This window comes from Bubalus bubalis, chromosome 7 (assembly GCF_019923935.1).
Source record: "Bubalus bubalis isolate 160015118507 breed Murrah chromosome 7, NDDB_SH_1, whole genome shotgun sequence".
Classification (NCBI taxonomy): domain Eukaryota; kingdom Metazoa; phylum Chordata; class Mammalia; order Artiodactyla; family Bovidae; genus Bubalus; species Bubalus bubalis.
Window position 1 is genome coordinate 31483816 of NC_059163.1, and position 13824 is coordinate 31497639.

General features: G+C 37.2%; 1 protein-coding gene across 5 annotated transcripts; it reads right to left on the reverse strand.

Moving 5' to 3' along the window:
- Positions 1 to 886: 886 nt before the first annotated feature.
- Positions 887 to 12682, reverse strand: AMBN (ameloblastin). Of its 5 annotated transcripts, none has more exons than XM_025289952.3 (11): positions 12454 to 12679; positions 11468 to 11536; positions 9463 to 9513; positions 8118 to 8165; positions 7526 to 7636; positions 5808 to 5999; positions 4734 to 4772; positions 4403 to 4462; positions 4263 to 4307; positions 3823 to 3867; positions 887 to 1979 (listed from the first exon to the last, which is right to left on the reverse strand). In XM_025289952.3, the coding sequence occupies exons 1-11, from the start codon at positions 12481 to 12483 to the stop codon at positions 1431 to 1433; spliced, it is 1239 nt and encodes a 412-aa protein (XP_025145737.1). In that variant the 5' UTR covers positions 12484 to 12679; the 3' UTR covers positions 887 to 1430. The 5 variants fall into 5 exon arrangements, with proteins under 5 accessions (XP_025145737.1, XP_025145735.1, XP_044801740.1 ...); XM_025289950.3 differs by having other exon boundaries at positions 5808 to 6044; positions 12454 to 12678; XM_044945805.2 differs by lacking the exon at positions 9463 to 9513 and having other exon boundaries at positions 5808 to 6044; positions 12454 to 12682.
- Positions 12683 to 13824: the final 1142 nt, after the last annotated feature.

The window sequence follows — 13824 nt, forward strand, 5'->3', positions numbered from 1 at the left end:
AACCTCTTGATTTACAGAAGTAGCCCTGGCTGATACAACCCTAGCTTTGGTGACAAGTACTGATCATTATCTGGGTTCCTTTTTTCCACATTATGTTTCACAGAAATGAGCTAATTCTCACATGATGCCCACATGACTCTTGGGTTCTTCCTCTCGGAGGCCCCGTTCTGCAGATGCTTTCAATACTGTTCTGAGAAAACTTGTGTGATTCCCTCCCAGCCCCTCGCATACTCCTAACCTTAGCCTGAGGATGCCCTAATCTCTGTGGTTCCCGGGTACTCTGTACTTGATCTTGTTATAGCACTTTTCATATGCGTTGGGGGGTTGGGGGTATCTAATCTGCAGTGCTGTTGAGAGATAATACATGTAAAGTACTCAAGTTTGACCTTGAGTGGCTGTTTTTGTTATTGCGTGTGTATATGTGTGTGTGTTAGTCTCTCAGTTGTGTCCATTTCTTTTGATCCCATGGACTGTAGTCTGGCAGGCTCCTCTGTCTGTGGAATTCTCCAGGCAAGAATACTGGAGTGGGTTGCCATTCCCTTCTCCAGGGAATCTTCCCCACCCAGGAATCGATCCCGGGTGTCCCTCTTTGCAGGCAGATTTTTTACCATCTGAGCCACCAGATTTTTGTTATTACTGTGGTTGTTTGTCTACTTGTCAATCACCCCTGTTGAAAGCTCAGAGGAAGGGGCTGTCTGTGTCCCTGTTCCCTAGCACAGTGCTGAGGGCATCGGTAGATACTCAATAAACTTGCCAGGAAAGGAAAACAAGTTGAATAAAATGAGTTAAAGAGTAGCAAAGGCAGGGCATGAGTATGCTTCTCTTAACCATTTAAATATATGTAAATAATAAGCGTATAATTCCTGATATTTTCAGTGAGAAAAATTCTTTATTTAAAATAGGCTAAATGTTTTTACTAGATTAAATAAAATACTCTACAAATGAGAATTTTAAATCCAGTAAACCAAACCCAGTAATACCAGTCAGGGATTGTCGACCAGTCCCCATTTAATAACGTTTGAATGAAATAACTTATAATTCTAAGAATATATGCCTTTGCTTAAAGAAAAATTTCCAAAGTAGTGTCACATTTCCTGGATATAACAGTGTCATGCTAGTGGGAGAAATTCTGTAATGCCAAGATAGCTAAGAAACAGTGATTTTCAAATGCAGAGACCCTTTGACTTGCTCTGATGTTATTAATAGTATTTCTAAATCACAGAGACAGGCGGCACATTTTATTTCAATAAGAGAATGAAAGCAAGAAGGGGACCTACACTATTTCTAGCCACTTGTATTTATTAATATGTGCTTAGCACTTTTAATGCCTTTGCTGCAGAAGGGTAATAAGTGTTTTTGCAAACAGATATGCTATGGGGACAAAGCTGGGGAGCTTGTGCATACAGAAAGTAGCCGATATCTCCAGACTCTCAGGGCTCTTGGAAATGCCACGCATCATGCTTGATTTGGGGCTGCCGGGCCTTGTTTCTTGGCATCAATGTGTGCTGAGTGTCAGGGGTCGCTGTGGAGTCCACGGTCGTTTCTTCCTGGAGACCCAGAGTTGTGGTCTCATCAGCACCGTAGGTCTCATAAACCTCAGCTAATCCAGGGGTCATCAGTGGGTCGGCAGCTGCTGGGGTGACTCCCCTAAGGAATCCCCTGCTGCGCCCTGCAGGGCCCCTTGCCAGGTTGGGAATATTGCCCTCAGGATTAGCAAGAAGCCCTTCTAGGGCACCAGGTGCTAGCTCTGAAAGGAGAGCTGGGCTTTTCGGATCGGCTAGGTGGGCCTCCGGCACAGGGGAGTCTTGTGCACCTCCTTCTCCCTTCTCCGGGCCTTTGGTTGCAGCGACTGGGGAGTCAAACTCCAGAGTAAAGTCCCCACCCATGTCTGGGTTGTGGGGCATCCCTCCAAGGCTGGGCCTCATGCCTCCAAATCCTGGGAATATGGCTCCATAGGCCAGGGGGTCTCCTCTTCCTCCCTGGAAAAAACCATTTACCAAAGACACTATTGTCACATACTGTTAACTGTACCATGCAATTATACCTGGTCAAATTCACTGAGAAGCCACAAAAAAAAAACTGATAGGGAACAGGAAATTGGCTGACAGCTTTGCATAAGCACATTTCTCACTAAATTGACTTCTGCATTTTTCTGAGTGGGGCGCTCACTTCTTTGAAAGGGAGATGAAGACCCTTTGAATGTTTGCTGAAAGGAAAGAAGAGAAGCAGGGAAGTAGGGAAGAACCACGTCTACAGGCAAAAGGTAGTTTGAATTTAGTTTTAAGAAGACAATAAGCAGCTGAAACGGGCAATGCCATTGTAAAACAAACATAAATCTGATCCATTCCTAAATTGGTTGAGCAGTTTTGGAGGACCTTGTCAATATCATTTCTCAGTATTTCTCAAATTAATGAAGCGAAGCCCCATGTAATATTTTTTCTTTTAAAAATTTTTCTTCCTTCCTTCTTTCATTCTTCTTCCCCTCCTTCCTTCCTTCCTCTGGAAAAATGGTAACATTTTCTTCCTGTGGACAGTTAAAATTCTAGAACTGACCATGTTTCCTTTTTTTACCTTTGTTGCAAAACATTTCAGAACCAAAATCTTGGGCTACTTACAATGGTTGTGCATGGCCTTATAACTTACATATCTGTATTCTCATTTTGACTCATTTTAAAATTCTATCTTCAGTTTTTTTGGTTATATTTATTGTCTTTTTTATAAGCTACAGGAAAATCTTTTAAGATTGAGGCAGAATATAAGTAAGTTAAATAAAATTACAAAATGAAAATTGTCACTTGAATTTTCAACCTGTTTTATAGAGTCAGTTACGTATGTTGTGTTATGTAGAGGCAGTACTTTTTCCTCTTACCTTCTCATGGCTCTCCACTCTCAGATTTTCACATCATCTCCTCCAGAGATGATACTTTGAAACCCTGGGCTGTGACCTTTATCACATTATCTGCTCTGGTATCTATTTTTCCCACTGATTAGTCTGTAAACTCCTTGAGATCAGAAACCTTATTTTATTTAACTTATCTCCAGAGGGTCTTTTTACATGTCTCACTCACAAGAAGGCATTCAATAATTTGAGATTTGAATTTTCTTTTAGTGATAGCTTGCTAATGTGTATTTATTAATTTGATATGACCTGTATTTATTAATTTGATGTGATTTGATAATGGTTTGTTACTTTAGTATGGTTTTGTTTTGTGTTCTAACAGATATAACATAGAAATTTCTGAGAGAAAAATTCCAATTGTAAGTCTGTTGATCTCAAATTTTAAAGTTGTAATATGCATGGATAATGATAACAGAGTAAGAATATACTTGACTTAAGTCATTAATGTACTTGGAATTTTACAATAATCAAATTTTAAATTTGGTTAATTTTTTTCTTTTTGATCTCTCAATTTTGAGGTCTAAAAAGATTTGTTATTTTGTTGAGTTTGTTGTTTTGAGGGGTTAAATGGTCTGAGAAGTAAGGGGAACTTCGTGAACCGTGTGTTTCTTTTTTGGTTTGAAGCATTTGCTGTTCAATAGTGATGGCTTTTCAAGAGATATTGCTCCTGTGCTCCTGTGCATTTAAGAAATGGGGCAAAATCCTATGTGCAAGAATGCTCATCACTCAGAAACAGTTATATGGGAAATGTGATGATTCTTTGCATGCTGCTTCAGAATCCAGCTTTTGGTTTTGGAGTGGAACAACCTGAGTCCCATGTTGTATATTCAGCTACACTCATGGCCAATGCCTCTTGCAGCCAGTCATCTGTGACTGTTCTCCCTTGGCCACTGTTTTAAGAAGAGTTTGAAGACATTACTCACCCCCATTTCTTCTGAGCTCATGATGCCAAGTCTGGCAGGAGCGTTCTGTTCAAAAAGAAACGCTGAATCATATTATGAACCAGCTGACTCCTATTATCTTTGTAGATACTCAAGAAAAAAGTCAATTGGTCTTTCCTTAAACCTTAGTATTAATGCTGTGTCCAGAGGTGGAGTAAAGTGGAGAGATGAATCATTATTGAATAAATGTAGCCAATTTGGATAATTCTGATAGAAAATTTATTTACCTTTTCTTTAATGCCATTGTGTGTGTGTGTGTGTTTGTATGCCTGGCCAGAATCATCCATATAGGAAGTGTGCCTCCTTGCCATTTCGGTTGCTAACTTTGGCAGTCAGAAAACATGGGATCTGTTGTTGGAGACCTGGATTTTATAATATTATCTCCTAAGGTAACATTTAATTAAAATAGGATAAGGACTTACCAGTTGATTTGCTCCGTAGGTCACGTAAAATATTCCTGGGTAAAGCTAAATATAAATACAATAATCATCACATAATGCATTCCCAAGAGAGAAGTTTTTAAATAAATTACAAACAGAGAAATGGTATTAAAAAAACTTACTTGAGATGGTTTATTTTGTGGCATTGGTCCCCGAGATATCAAATGGGCTATTGGAAACATCTTTAAATGGTAGAAAGAGAATAAGCAATTCATATTTGCTATAACACAGCAAACCTCCCATTACAGACATTTCCCATTACACAGTTATATGAAATACATTTTAAGATGAATTACTATGATAAATATTAAGTGTTTAATATTTAAGAAAACAAAGCAACCCATTATACTTCATATTTATGAATAAATGGGACAATTAAAATTTTTTACTCTTCTTCCTTAAAGTATAGAGATGTATTTCCCAAGAAAGTATCTTATTGAGATTTGTACTTACCGGTGGATCTTGTAGATCAGCAAAATCCATTCCTGGTAGCTGCATTACAGATAAATATTAAAATTACTGAGCAATCAGAATAGACAAAATGAACTTAAAGGGTTCTGATCCTTTTTATGATTACATAAATAAACAATCTAAAATGAATTTCCATGTTTTTAGTTTCATTTCAGCTTGGAGGATACAACCTACAAGATTACAGTCGCCCCTTCCTGACACGACTCAAGTGCACAGCAGGGGGATGTGACATGTCTGTCACAAATTTGGTCTTGTAGCATAGAAAGTAATGAACTTTGGGATCAGAGCCTGACAGGTTGGTTTGAACCCTGGCCCTGTCACTTAATTTTTGTGTGATACTGGGAACATTTTATAACCTCTCAGTATCTGTTTTTTTCTCTTTAAAAAAGGATGATTATATTTATCTTTATAGGATGGGAGTCAGGATGATATTGGAGAATGTTAAGTGCCTGCAACATACTAGTTACATGGGCACTTCCTTTCCTGTCCATTGCTTTTTTCTCTATTTTATCACACAGTACTTTTGCCTGATTGTCTTCTCTACCACCGGATAGGAGTATCTCACCCCATGAGACAGGGAAGCCTGGTGTGCCACAGTTCATGGGGTCGCAAAGAGTCCGACATGGCTTAACGACTACACTACACACAGCAGCTACCAGACAGAGAAATAGTAATGCACGAATACTGCTTGCACTGCTGAGAGATCAATCACTCTTCTCAGTCTTCTAGCACTGAAAAAGAGCTTGATGATAGGAAGCCTGGACTTCTCTGGACTATCCTATTTTCAGTGAAAGCTTTCACTTTTGCAACTAAGAGACCAGTTTTATAGGAACAGGATCTTTTAGAATCCATACCCCCCATCTCAGATGGGAGAGGGCAGGAATGGATATCTATGTTCTACTCCCAAATATGTCAATTGCTCGGACACATATTTGTATTTTCATTCATTATACCCAAAGCTCTGATTATTTAAATGTGCTCTGCAAATCGGTTTTCGTTCACCAAGTTAATGGATGATCCTGACAGGACTTCAGAGAAATAAGGGGGGAGGGGTACCTCGGTCGTTGGTGGCTTTTCTGATGGCGCCACCTGCTGTTCAACCATCGGCCCCTCTGCTTGCTGCAAGGGCGGATGTCCCTGGTAAATCGGAGGCTGAGGTACGCCCTTCTGGACTGCGTTCTGCATGGAGGTGACAACGGTGGGCTGGAGGAAAGGTTTCTGTCCTGGCTGTTGAGGCTGCAGGGATGGCTGCGATGGGAGAGGTGGGGGATGCACAGGCAAAGAATATTCATACTGCAGAGAAATTTGAAAGGAGCGTCAGGAAGCGATGGCTCACTGAACTGTGGGGTCTAGAATTTTAAAGAGAAAGGTCTTGGGGAACTTTGTACTTGCAAGAGAGTCTATGGGACTTGCCGTGAAGTTGTGTTACATAGAAAGCATCTATTTGCTTAAAGGCAATGTTATTTGGGTAAGACTGGTAGGTGTGTACCTCCCTTGCTTCCACTGGGACTGACTACCACTGCTCATGTAGATGGGAAGCTATGTGAACTTCTGGGTAGAATGAGCCATTTCCTCCTCTGGGTTCCTCCAACTGCCTCTATGTTCCTCCAACTGCCTCTGTGTATTTCTGTGTTACCATCTTCTCAGTGGATTACAATGATTTATGTCATGACTTTATCCCTTATTCAACTAATACAGAATACTCTGTCTTCTTTATCTTCATAGCCCCAGGACTTAACTAGCTTCTAAGTTCCTGGCACATGATAGATGATAAATTTTTTTTGGAAAGAGAAAAGATAACCAAGTAAAATATCAATTGAATTCTGGCATCATGAATTCAATTTGGAAATAATTATATGGAGAAAGAATCACCCTCAACATAATTTACTGTCCCACTAAATGTAGCTTGGTCAGTAATGCTGTTTGTTGTGGAAAATCATTTGAAATCAAAGCTTCCTGTTCAAGCAACCATGCTTGGTTGCTCCTCTTTGAAATGACCTGTTGTGAATAGCTTCCTATGATTTTTAAATTGGTTGCAGCCACTTCAAAGTGGCTTAGAAGTTTCACCACAATGTGAACTCTGATTTACCTCTTCAAGCATTTCCCATCTCTAAACTCCTGGCTTTCATTAGTACTTACATTTAATTCATTGCTTATACCTCACAACTCAGCACCTTGTAATGTGTTGTTTTGTCTTTTCCCCTAATCTGATGTGAAATTTCATAAACTTTAGAGCCATTCTTAAATGACTTCACTTTCACTCCCAATCTGTGGAGTGAAAGCCAATCTATCGTTTGGCTTATGTATTTATTAGGCACCAAATAAATAATAATTAACTGATTAATATATTTATTAATTGCTACAGGGCTCATGGTGTTTTAACTAGGACTTTGGCATCATTTTAAATGTGTCTTTTAGTATTTAGGAAATCTTGACTAAAATTAGATTTTTCCAGGATATAGCCTGCTTTCATTTTGAGTCTAGTTTATTTATTATTACTGCTCAAATCTTTAACATAGGTCTCTTTTATTTTGGAAGCCATAACTTCCCATTTGAAATAGATATACAAAATGGGTTGAAATTCTGGACCCCATTTCATTTTAAAGTTTCCTAAGGGCTAAAAACAGTTATAGATTTTGATTTATTTTACTTGGGTTTTTTTTGGTATTCATTAATGTTACCTGTCTGTGGTTAGTATAGGACAACTTAGAGAAAGCAAGCAGAGGATTATTTTAAAGCTTGAAGTTTCAGACACGTTGATGCAACTAACTTACCTGTTGAGTTTCATGTTCTCTTGGTCTCATCCATGGGAAGGAGGAATGTGGTGGGAGAAGACCATTCATCCACAAAGAATTAAATGATTTCCCAAAGCCAAATCTTGAATACTAAAGACATGGAGGAAAAAAATTGTATGATTATATTTCAGTTTTGTCTTGGTTTTCATTTTCTAAAAAGATCACAGAAAGTGCAGAAAGCAAAAGTAAGAGAGATATTCATTAATGTGGATAGTTAAGTCTTCCAATATATTTGCTTTCTATTCTGAGCCAGTCTGCAATATTTCCATAAACTTGTTTGAGATTTTGCTTTTTAAGAAGCATTCATATTTTGGGCTGTATAATAAAAATGATAATATAAAAAATAATTTTTTTTGTACTAAAGAAAATTCAACATTATTTTTATTTTTTCCTCCTATCCCATCCTAGGTCCTTATTTTGTTGTAGGTTATTTCAGTTCCTTTTTGCTCTTTTAGTAGTTAGGATATTGTTTATTCTCAAAAAAACTTGATGAATTACAATGCTGCTGCTAATATCACTACCACAAATACCATGAATATTTGCAATAAGAAATATTTGAAAATACAATTACCTGAGAAAGCAGGTTTAATCCCTGCAGGCTTCCCAACTGTCTCATTGTCTATCAAGAAAAAGAAAACTCAGTTAGTGTTTCCCACATATGTTCCTTTTGTGTATGACACAATTGATTTTTCGACATATCATAATATTAAGACAAAGTTTGGGGTGGGTCAATTTGAATAAGATAGGAGACACAAATCATCACTAAAAAGTGGAAATGTTAAATATGATTCTGCCATTGTTGTTATTACTGCTATTAAAATAGTGAGCTTACTTTTTATCATTAATTAAAAGAGAGATAATATTTAAGTGAAGGTCATATTGAAACATGGGAAAATAGCCCATTCAACTGAAGTATCAACGTAATCATGAAGGCATTGTCTCATTGACTCTTTTCCTCCCATTTAATTTACTTTGCCTTTTACAAATCCAGCTCAAAGAGACATTTGGAAAAAAAACACGCACACACAGAGGCAAACAAACTAAAGCAAATCAAAACAAAACAACCCTACCTCTTTCCCAATTAAAAAAAAAGCCCTGAGAATAATAAATATAAAAAATACTGGAGAAAATGGTAAGTATCTAGACAGATGGTCAAGAATGCTGCCAATTCTACAGGAAGTCAATTTCATTTTTTCCTGGGGAGAGGTTTAGAAGGCTTTGAGTTGAGGTTAAGCTAGAAAGTAAGAAAAAAAGTAATTCAATGAAACTAACTTCCATGTGAAACAAGCTAGCACATATAAGTATCGATTACCCTTAGACTGTCATGATATAAATAAATTTTGTAAGACCTTGTGAAAAATTTGTAATCTCATAAACATTTTTCTATTCTTAACTGCGTATACTTTTTACTGATAGCTGAAACATTTCTATTTTGCTGGGATTTTCTAAGCAGAGTATATATTAGTTATAAGAACTGCAATAAGACAAACAGAGTCTATGCAGGAGGTAGCATCTTACAGTGTTAATGCTGTTTACAGACCTCATATACAATTAAATTTTGTAAGATAAACTTTCCTCATCAGAACTTTATCATACACTGTAATGAGAAGGAACTAAGTATAAACCATTTGTGAATTCAGAACAATGTGTTTTAATTAATGTATTCAGTATTAAATATTAGTATTGCTTTGATTTGCATACAGATGGTGTTCTAAAGCCCAAAACACCTAAAAATTTAAAACTGCAGTAAAATTATAAGGTGAGGCTCTAATAAATGTCATAAACTTCTCTAGAACTTCACAGGAGGACAACCACTGACTTCTGGCTCAGCAAACTGAGAAACAGCCCTTGTATTTCTCTCTTATCAGAAACAAACCAATGTAATGATTGTATGTAAGTACTCTGACAATACATACCTCAAGGCTCAAACTAGCCATGCCTGGTATCCCAGGTTGCTGAGGAAACGCCTAAATGGAAATAAGAATAATTGGTGTTCTCTTTCAAGAGAAACTCACCACCCCTTTTTTTTTTTTAATGACGAGACACTTCCTTACACATTTAAAATAGAAAAACACACAAGTACATAGTTTTCCTCTGTGAGCAAGAATTTCAGGAACATTTTTCTAAACATATGTTATCCTCTTTCTTACTTTTTAGCACACGGAAAATCCCATCATTTGAGTCATGGTGCAAATTTCTCCAAATAATTCAGTTTTGCAAATGGATAGAAGGAAAGGAGCTATAAATGTGTAGCAAATACTCCAAGAAGAGAAAAAAGTTAGCTGTGTAGGCAAAAAGAGTGATATGTGTGTGTGTGTGTGTGTGTGTGTGGTGGGCAAATTGTTCAGAATTTTAGGGAATGTGAGAGTTGACCCTTCTTTTGGCCAGTACGAAAATAAGGTAACAGGAACATATTCAACTACAGGACAAAGAACACTTTGCTTCTATTTATCTAAGTCATGCATTAATGAGCAATATTTACATGAATGTAGACAGAGGATATCTTCCCCAGTGGGAAGTAAAAGAACATCTGATTGGGCAGGCAGTCAGTTGACAATCCTAAGCAATAGTCCTCTTTCTTGGAGTGGACCTGATTGACACAGTTGTGGACCATTATAGGTTCCAAGAGTGTCAGATTGACGGTTGGTGGCTGAGGTGACCCCAGTGTCAGTATCATACAAAGGTCAGCTAAGGTGGCAACTTCAGTTTTCTTTTTTCATTTAAAATTCACACTGAGCAGTGGAATAGACACTTTTTATCTGTAGAATGGAGGTTTTCATCCTAGTAATCAGTTTTCACTGCCACCCCTCCTTTCCAAAATAGTTTAAGACACCCAAAGAACTTTTGTCTCAAGAAACTTAAATATTTAAAGTTCATTTGAGGCCACTTACAAGGTTCTTAAGAAACCACGTCACATTTATCTTCATGTCTCCAATTCCAGCATGTTGCTGGATTCATGGCAGGTGCTTAGTCAATGTTTTCCAAATTCATGTAGCAGCTGAATAAAGTCTTCATGTAAACTGAATCGCATACTATTGATGGGAGTAGTTCAGTGCTCAAAGGATGGTATTCGTATGAAATCATCTCAGTATATGAGAGAATGTGCCACGTGCAGGACTCTAACACACAATTAGCTCCATTGCCATGGCAAGTTTTCATTTAAGAAACTTAAGCTTTCAGTCACACAATATCTCCCTGTAAAGCAAATCTGTTGGTAATTGCTAGCTTCAAATGGAATTACTCAGCTCAGTTTTGTAACCATAGGAATTTGGCTAATATTGTTCTTTTAAAAGTGAAGAAGAAAATGTACCTTACTTTTTTGGAGAAATTTCTTTTTTCCATTTCACTTTCATAATGATAGCAGGTAGTTGATAATAAATCTGTGCTGTGACATCATTGGACACCACATACATCTTATAACTCTGAGTTGAATAAGACCGAACTCTGAGTTGAATAATAGGAGTTGTCTTTGGAATATTTAAAATATCTTTGTGAATAGGAAAATTACATATTTGGGTATTGCTTTTGGTTGGTAAGGCTTTTCCCTGTGGCTTAGTGGTAAAGAGCCTGTGTGCAATGCAGGAGACCCAGGTTCCATCTCCAGGAAAGATCCCCTGGAGAAGGGAATGGTAATCCACTGAAGTATTCTTTCCTGGAGAATTCCATGGACAAAGGAACCTTGCAGGCTATAGTCCCTGGGGTTGCAAAGAATCAGATAGACTGAGAAACTACAACTTTCACTTTTAGTTTCTTTTTGAATGGTAAAGGCTGACATCTAGGCAGCTATAACTTTTCACTCAATAGGAAGATACTACTGGATTAATCCCAATGAGTCCCTTTGTGGACATTCAGCTAAGTCCTTCAGTGTTGTCTGGTGTCTGGTGATGTCTCTACTAGGGTACCCCCAGAGGACTGACTTACCGGCACTGCAGAACTCATTTTCAGGAGGCACAGGATCAGTATCATGTCCTTCATTTTGAAAAGTGGGATCTGAAACAGAGTTGGATTGGAGAATCAAATCAGATGAATTTTTATCTTAGAATGGTTTAAAGACAATATTTCCATCAGCCAAATCTCTGCTTTTCCAAACGACTAGGTTCAAAATCAAAACAACTAAATATTGCTAAACAACTAATTTTTAGAATGAATTGAGGAAGAGTTTAAAAATTTCTAAATGATTTTTTTTTAACAAAGCTACCACCTAAATGAACATGTGGGAACACTTCCATGAATATTCTATAATTTAATTTCATAAAATATATTATGAATTAAAAAATCCCTTCCACTATGTGAAATATTCATCTACAAAGTTTGAGTCACAGAATTTTATACTTTGTTTGCTTCCAGAGTAAATTTTGAAATGCATTTTAAAATGTAACACAACCAACCGTCATTTCATAACAAACCTTTATGTGCGGGTATAAAGGGTATACCATTCTATGTTTAGCTTATCTAGGAAACCATGCCAAAAATTATCTTTTAAAAATAAAAATGAACTAAATATTTTAATTTCCTTTGATATTAGTGTAAAATATGCCTCTAAATAGAGTTTTCCTCTTTCTAAAATGAATTATCTCTCATTTATTCTGTGAACTCAAAAGGCACTTTACATTTACACGAACAGAAATCTGACTAGTCAGAAGATTTGCTCAACTTCCTATACCTTTCCAAATTTAATACTGTCACTAATAATAACAAATAACAAAAAAGTCGAAAGATAAGTCTTTTTCCCTTAGCTGAAAGGGTATTAGGCATGTCTTCTTGGGAACATGCTAATAATGGTTCACCATAAGCTATTATTCAGCTTATGGTGACAAATGAAGATAAAACCTCTTTATAAAAGCTGCCTGGAGATAGGAGAAAAGAACTTACAGGAATCACATGGAAATCATAAAATCACATTTTACCTTCAATGCTGGCATGCACTGTGCTCTCATTGCCTTGCGATGCCAACCAAGATAGTTCTAAGAAAAGAAGACTAAAAATTTTTTCTGAACTGTGCCTGGGACTCACTCTGTATCTCTCATTCAGGGAAGACCTGAAACCTTTATTTAAAGTGCCAATCCACCAATCAAAGTGAAGCTCAATGGGAGGAAAAAAAACCATAACAGCTCTGCTCCTGCAATTAGCCCACACCCTTTTATTTCATGCAAGGATACTGGCCCAGTGGAGTCTCATTATTTTTAATTGTAACTCAACCCCTGTATTTATTCAGAGAACTCGATTGCAGGGGAGACAGTGAAGGAATAATGAACATAAACTCTGAAGACAATCATTTTGGTGAGCTAGGGGAAATATATGTAAAATAGACCATTATCTGTTTCATGTAGGTTTTTAATCTTCAGGTAAAGCTAGTGACCCAGTGCCAGTATTCTCGAGTTTCACCTTCATATTTGTTGTGGTGAAAGTAAATCCTCTCTTTTCCCCTCAACATACACACACTCTAGAAGGAAACACTGAAATAACTTTCTGGGCCTGGAAGAGAGGATTAAAAACATTAGATGGATAATGAATATGTTATGATTTTTTCCTCAGAGTTTCCTAAATATTTTCATATCTGAAGATGATAGACTAGAGATAGACAAACTTTTGCAAAAGAATTTCAGCTGGACCCTCTGAAATAATCACCTCAGGTGAACCTTTAGTGCCTGGTCATTGCAGGGAGAGGGACAGAAATCAGGATATTCTCATGAACCAATGGAGTCCATGGGCACTACTCTCAGTTCATTCTTTAGATAGAACCATTTTCAGGCATTTAGTATTCATCCAGGTTAGAAGTCATATCTGTGTCACGTAAACAGCCAACATCAACATGAATGGGATTTTCTCTGTGAATAGATAAGAATGTCTTGGATATGGATTGAACTTTAGCTGCTTTTGCTATTTCTCTGCCCCTCCTTGTCTTTCCCAAAGTATGATTTCAGATATGGTAGAGATAAGCATTTAGGACTACTTTCATGAGAAAGGATGAGTAAGCACACTCTTCAAGGAAGAAGAGATCTTGACAATTACAGGGAATGTTGAGGAAGCTGGTATTTTGGGAGAAAGATTTCTTCATACCCAAGTTAGGTCTAACAGTATCAAATAATGTTATCTAAGAAGATGTGCCTGAAAAACTCCATTTGCCATTGATGAGAGATTTTAGGAGGCAAAGAAGTAAGAATCTGAATATGTTTTATAAAGAGCAGAATATTCTTGAAGTGAAAGTTGTTTTCTTTTTTTTTGGTCTCTGTTATTCCAGCTCTGGTGCTTGATCAAGTCCCTTAATCTCTCTGAGC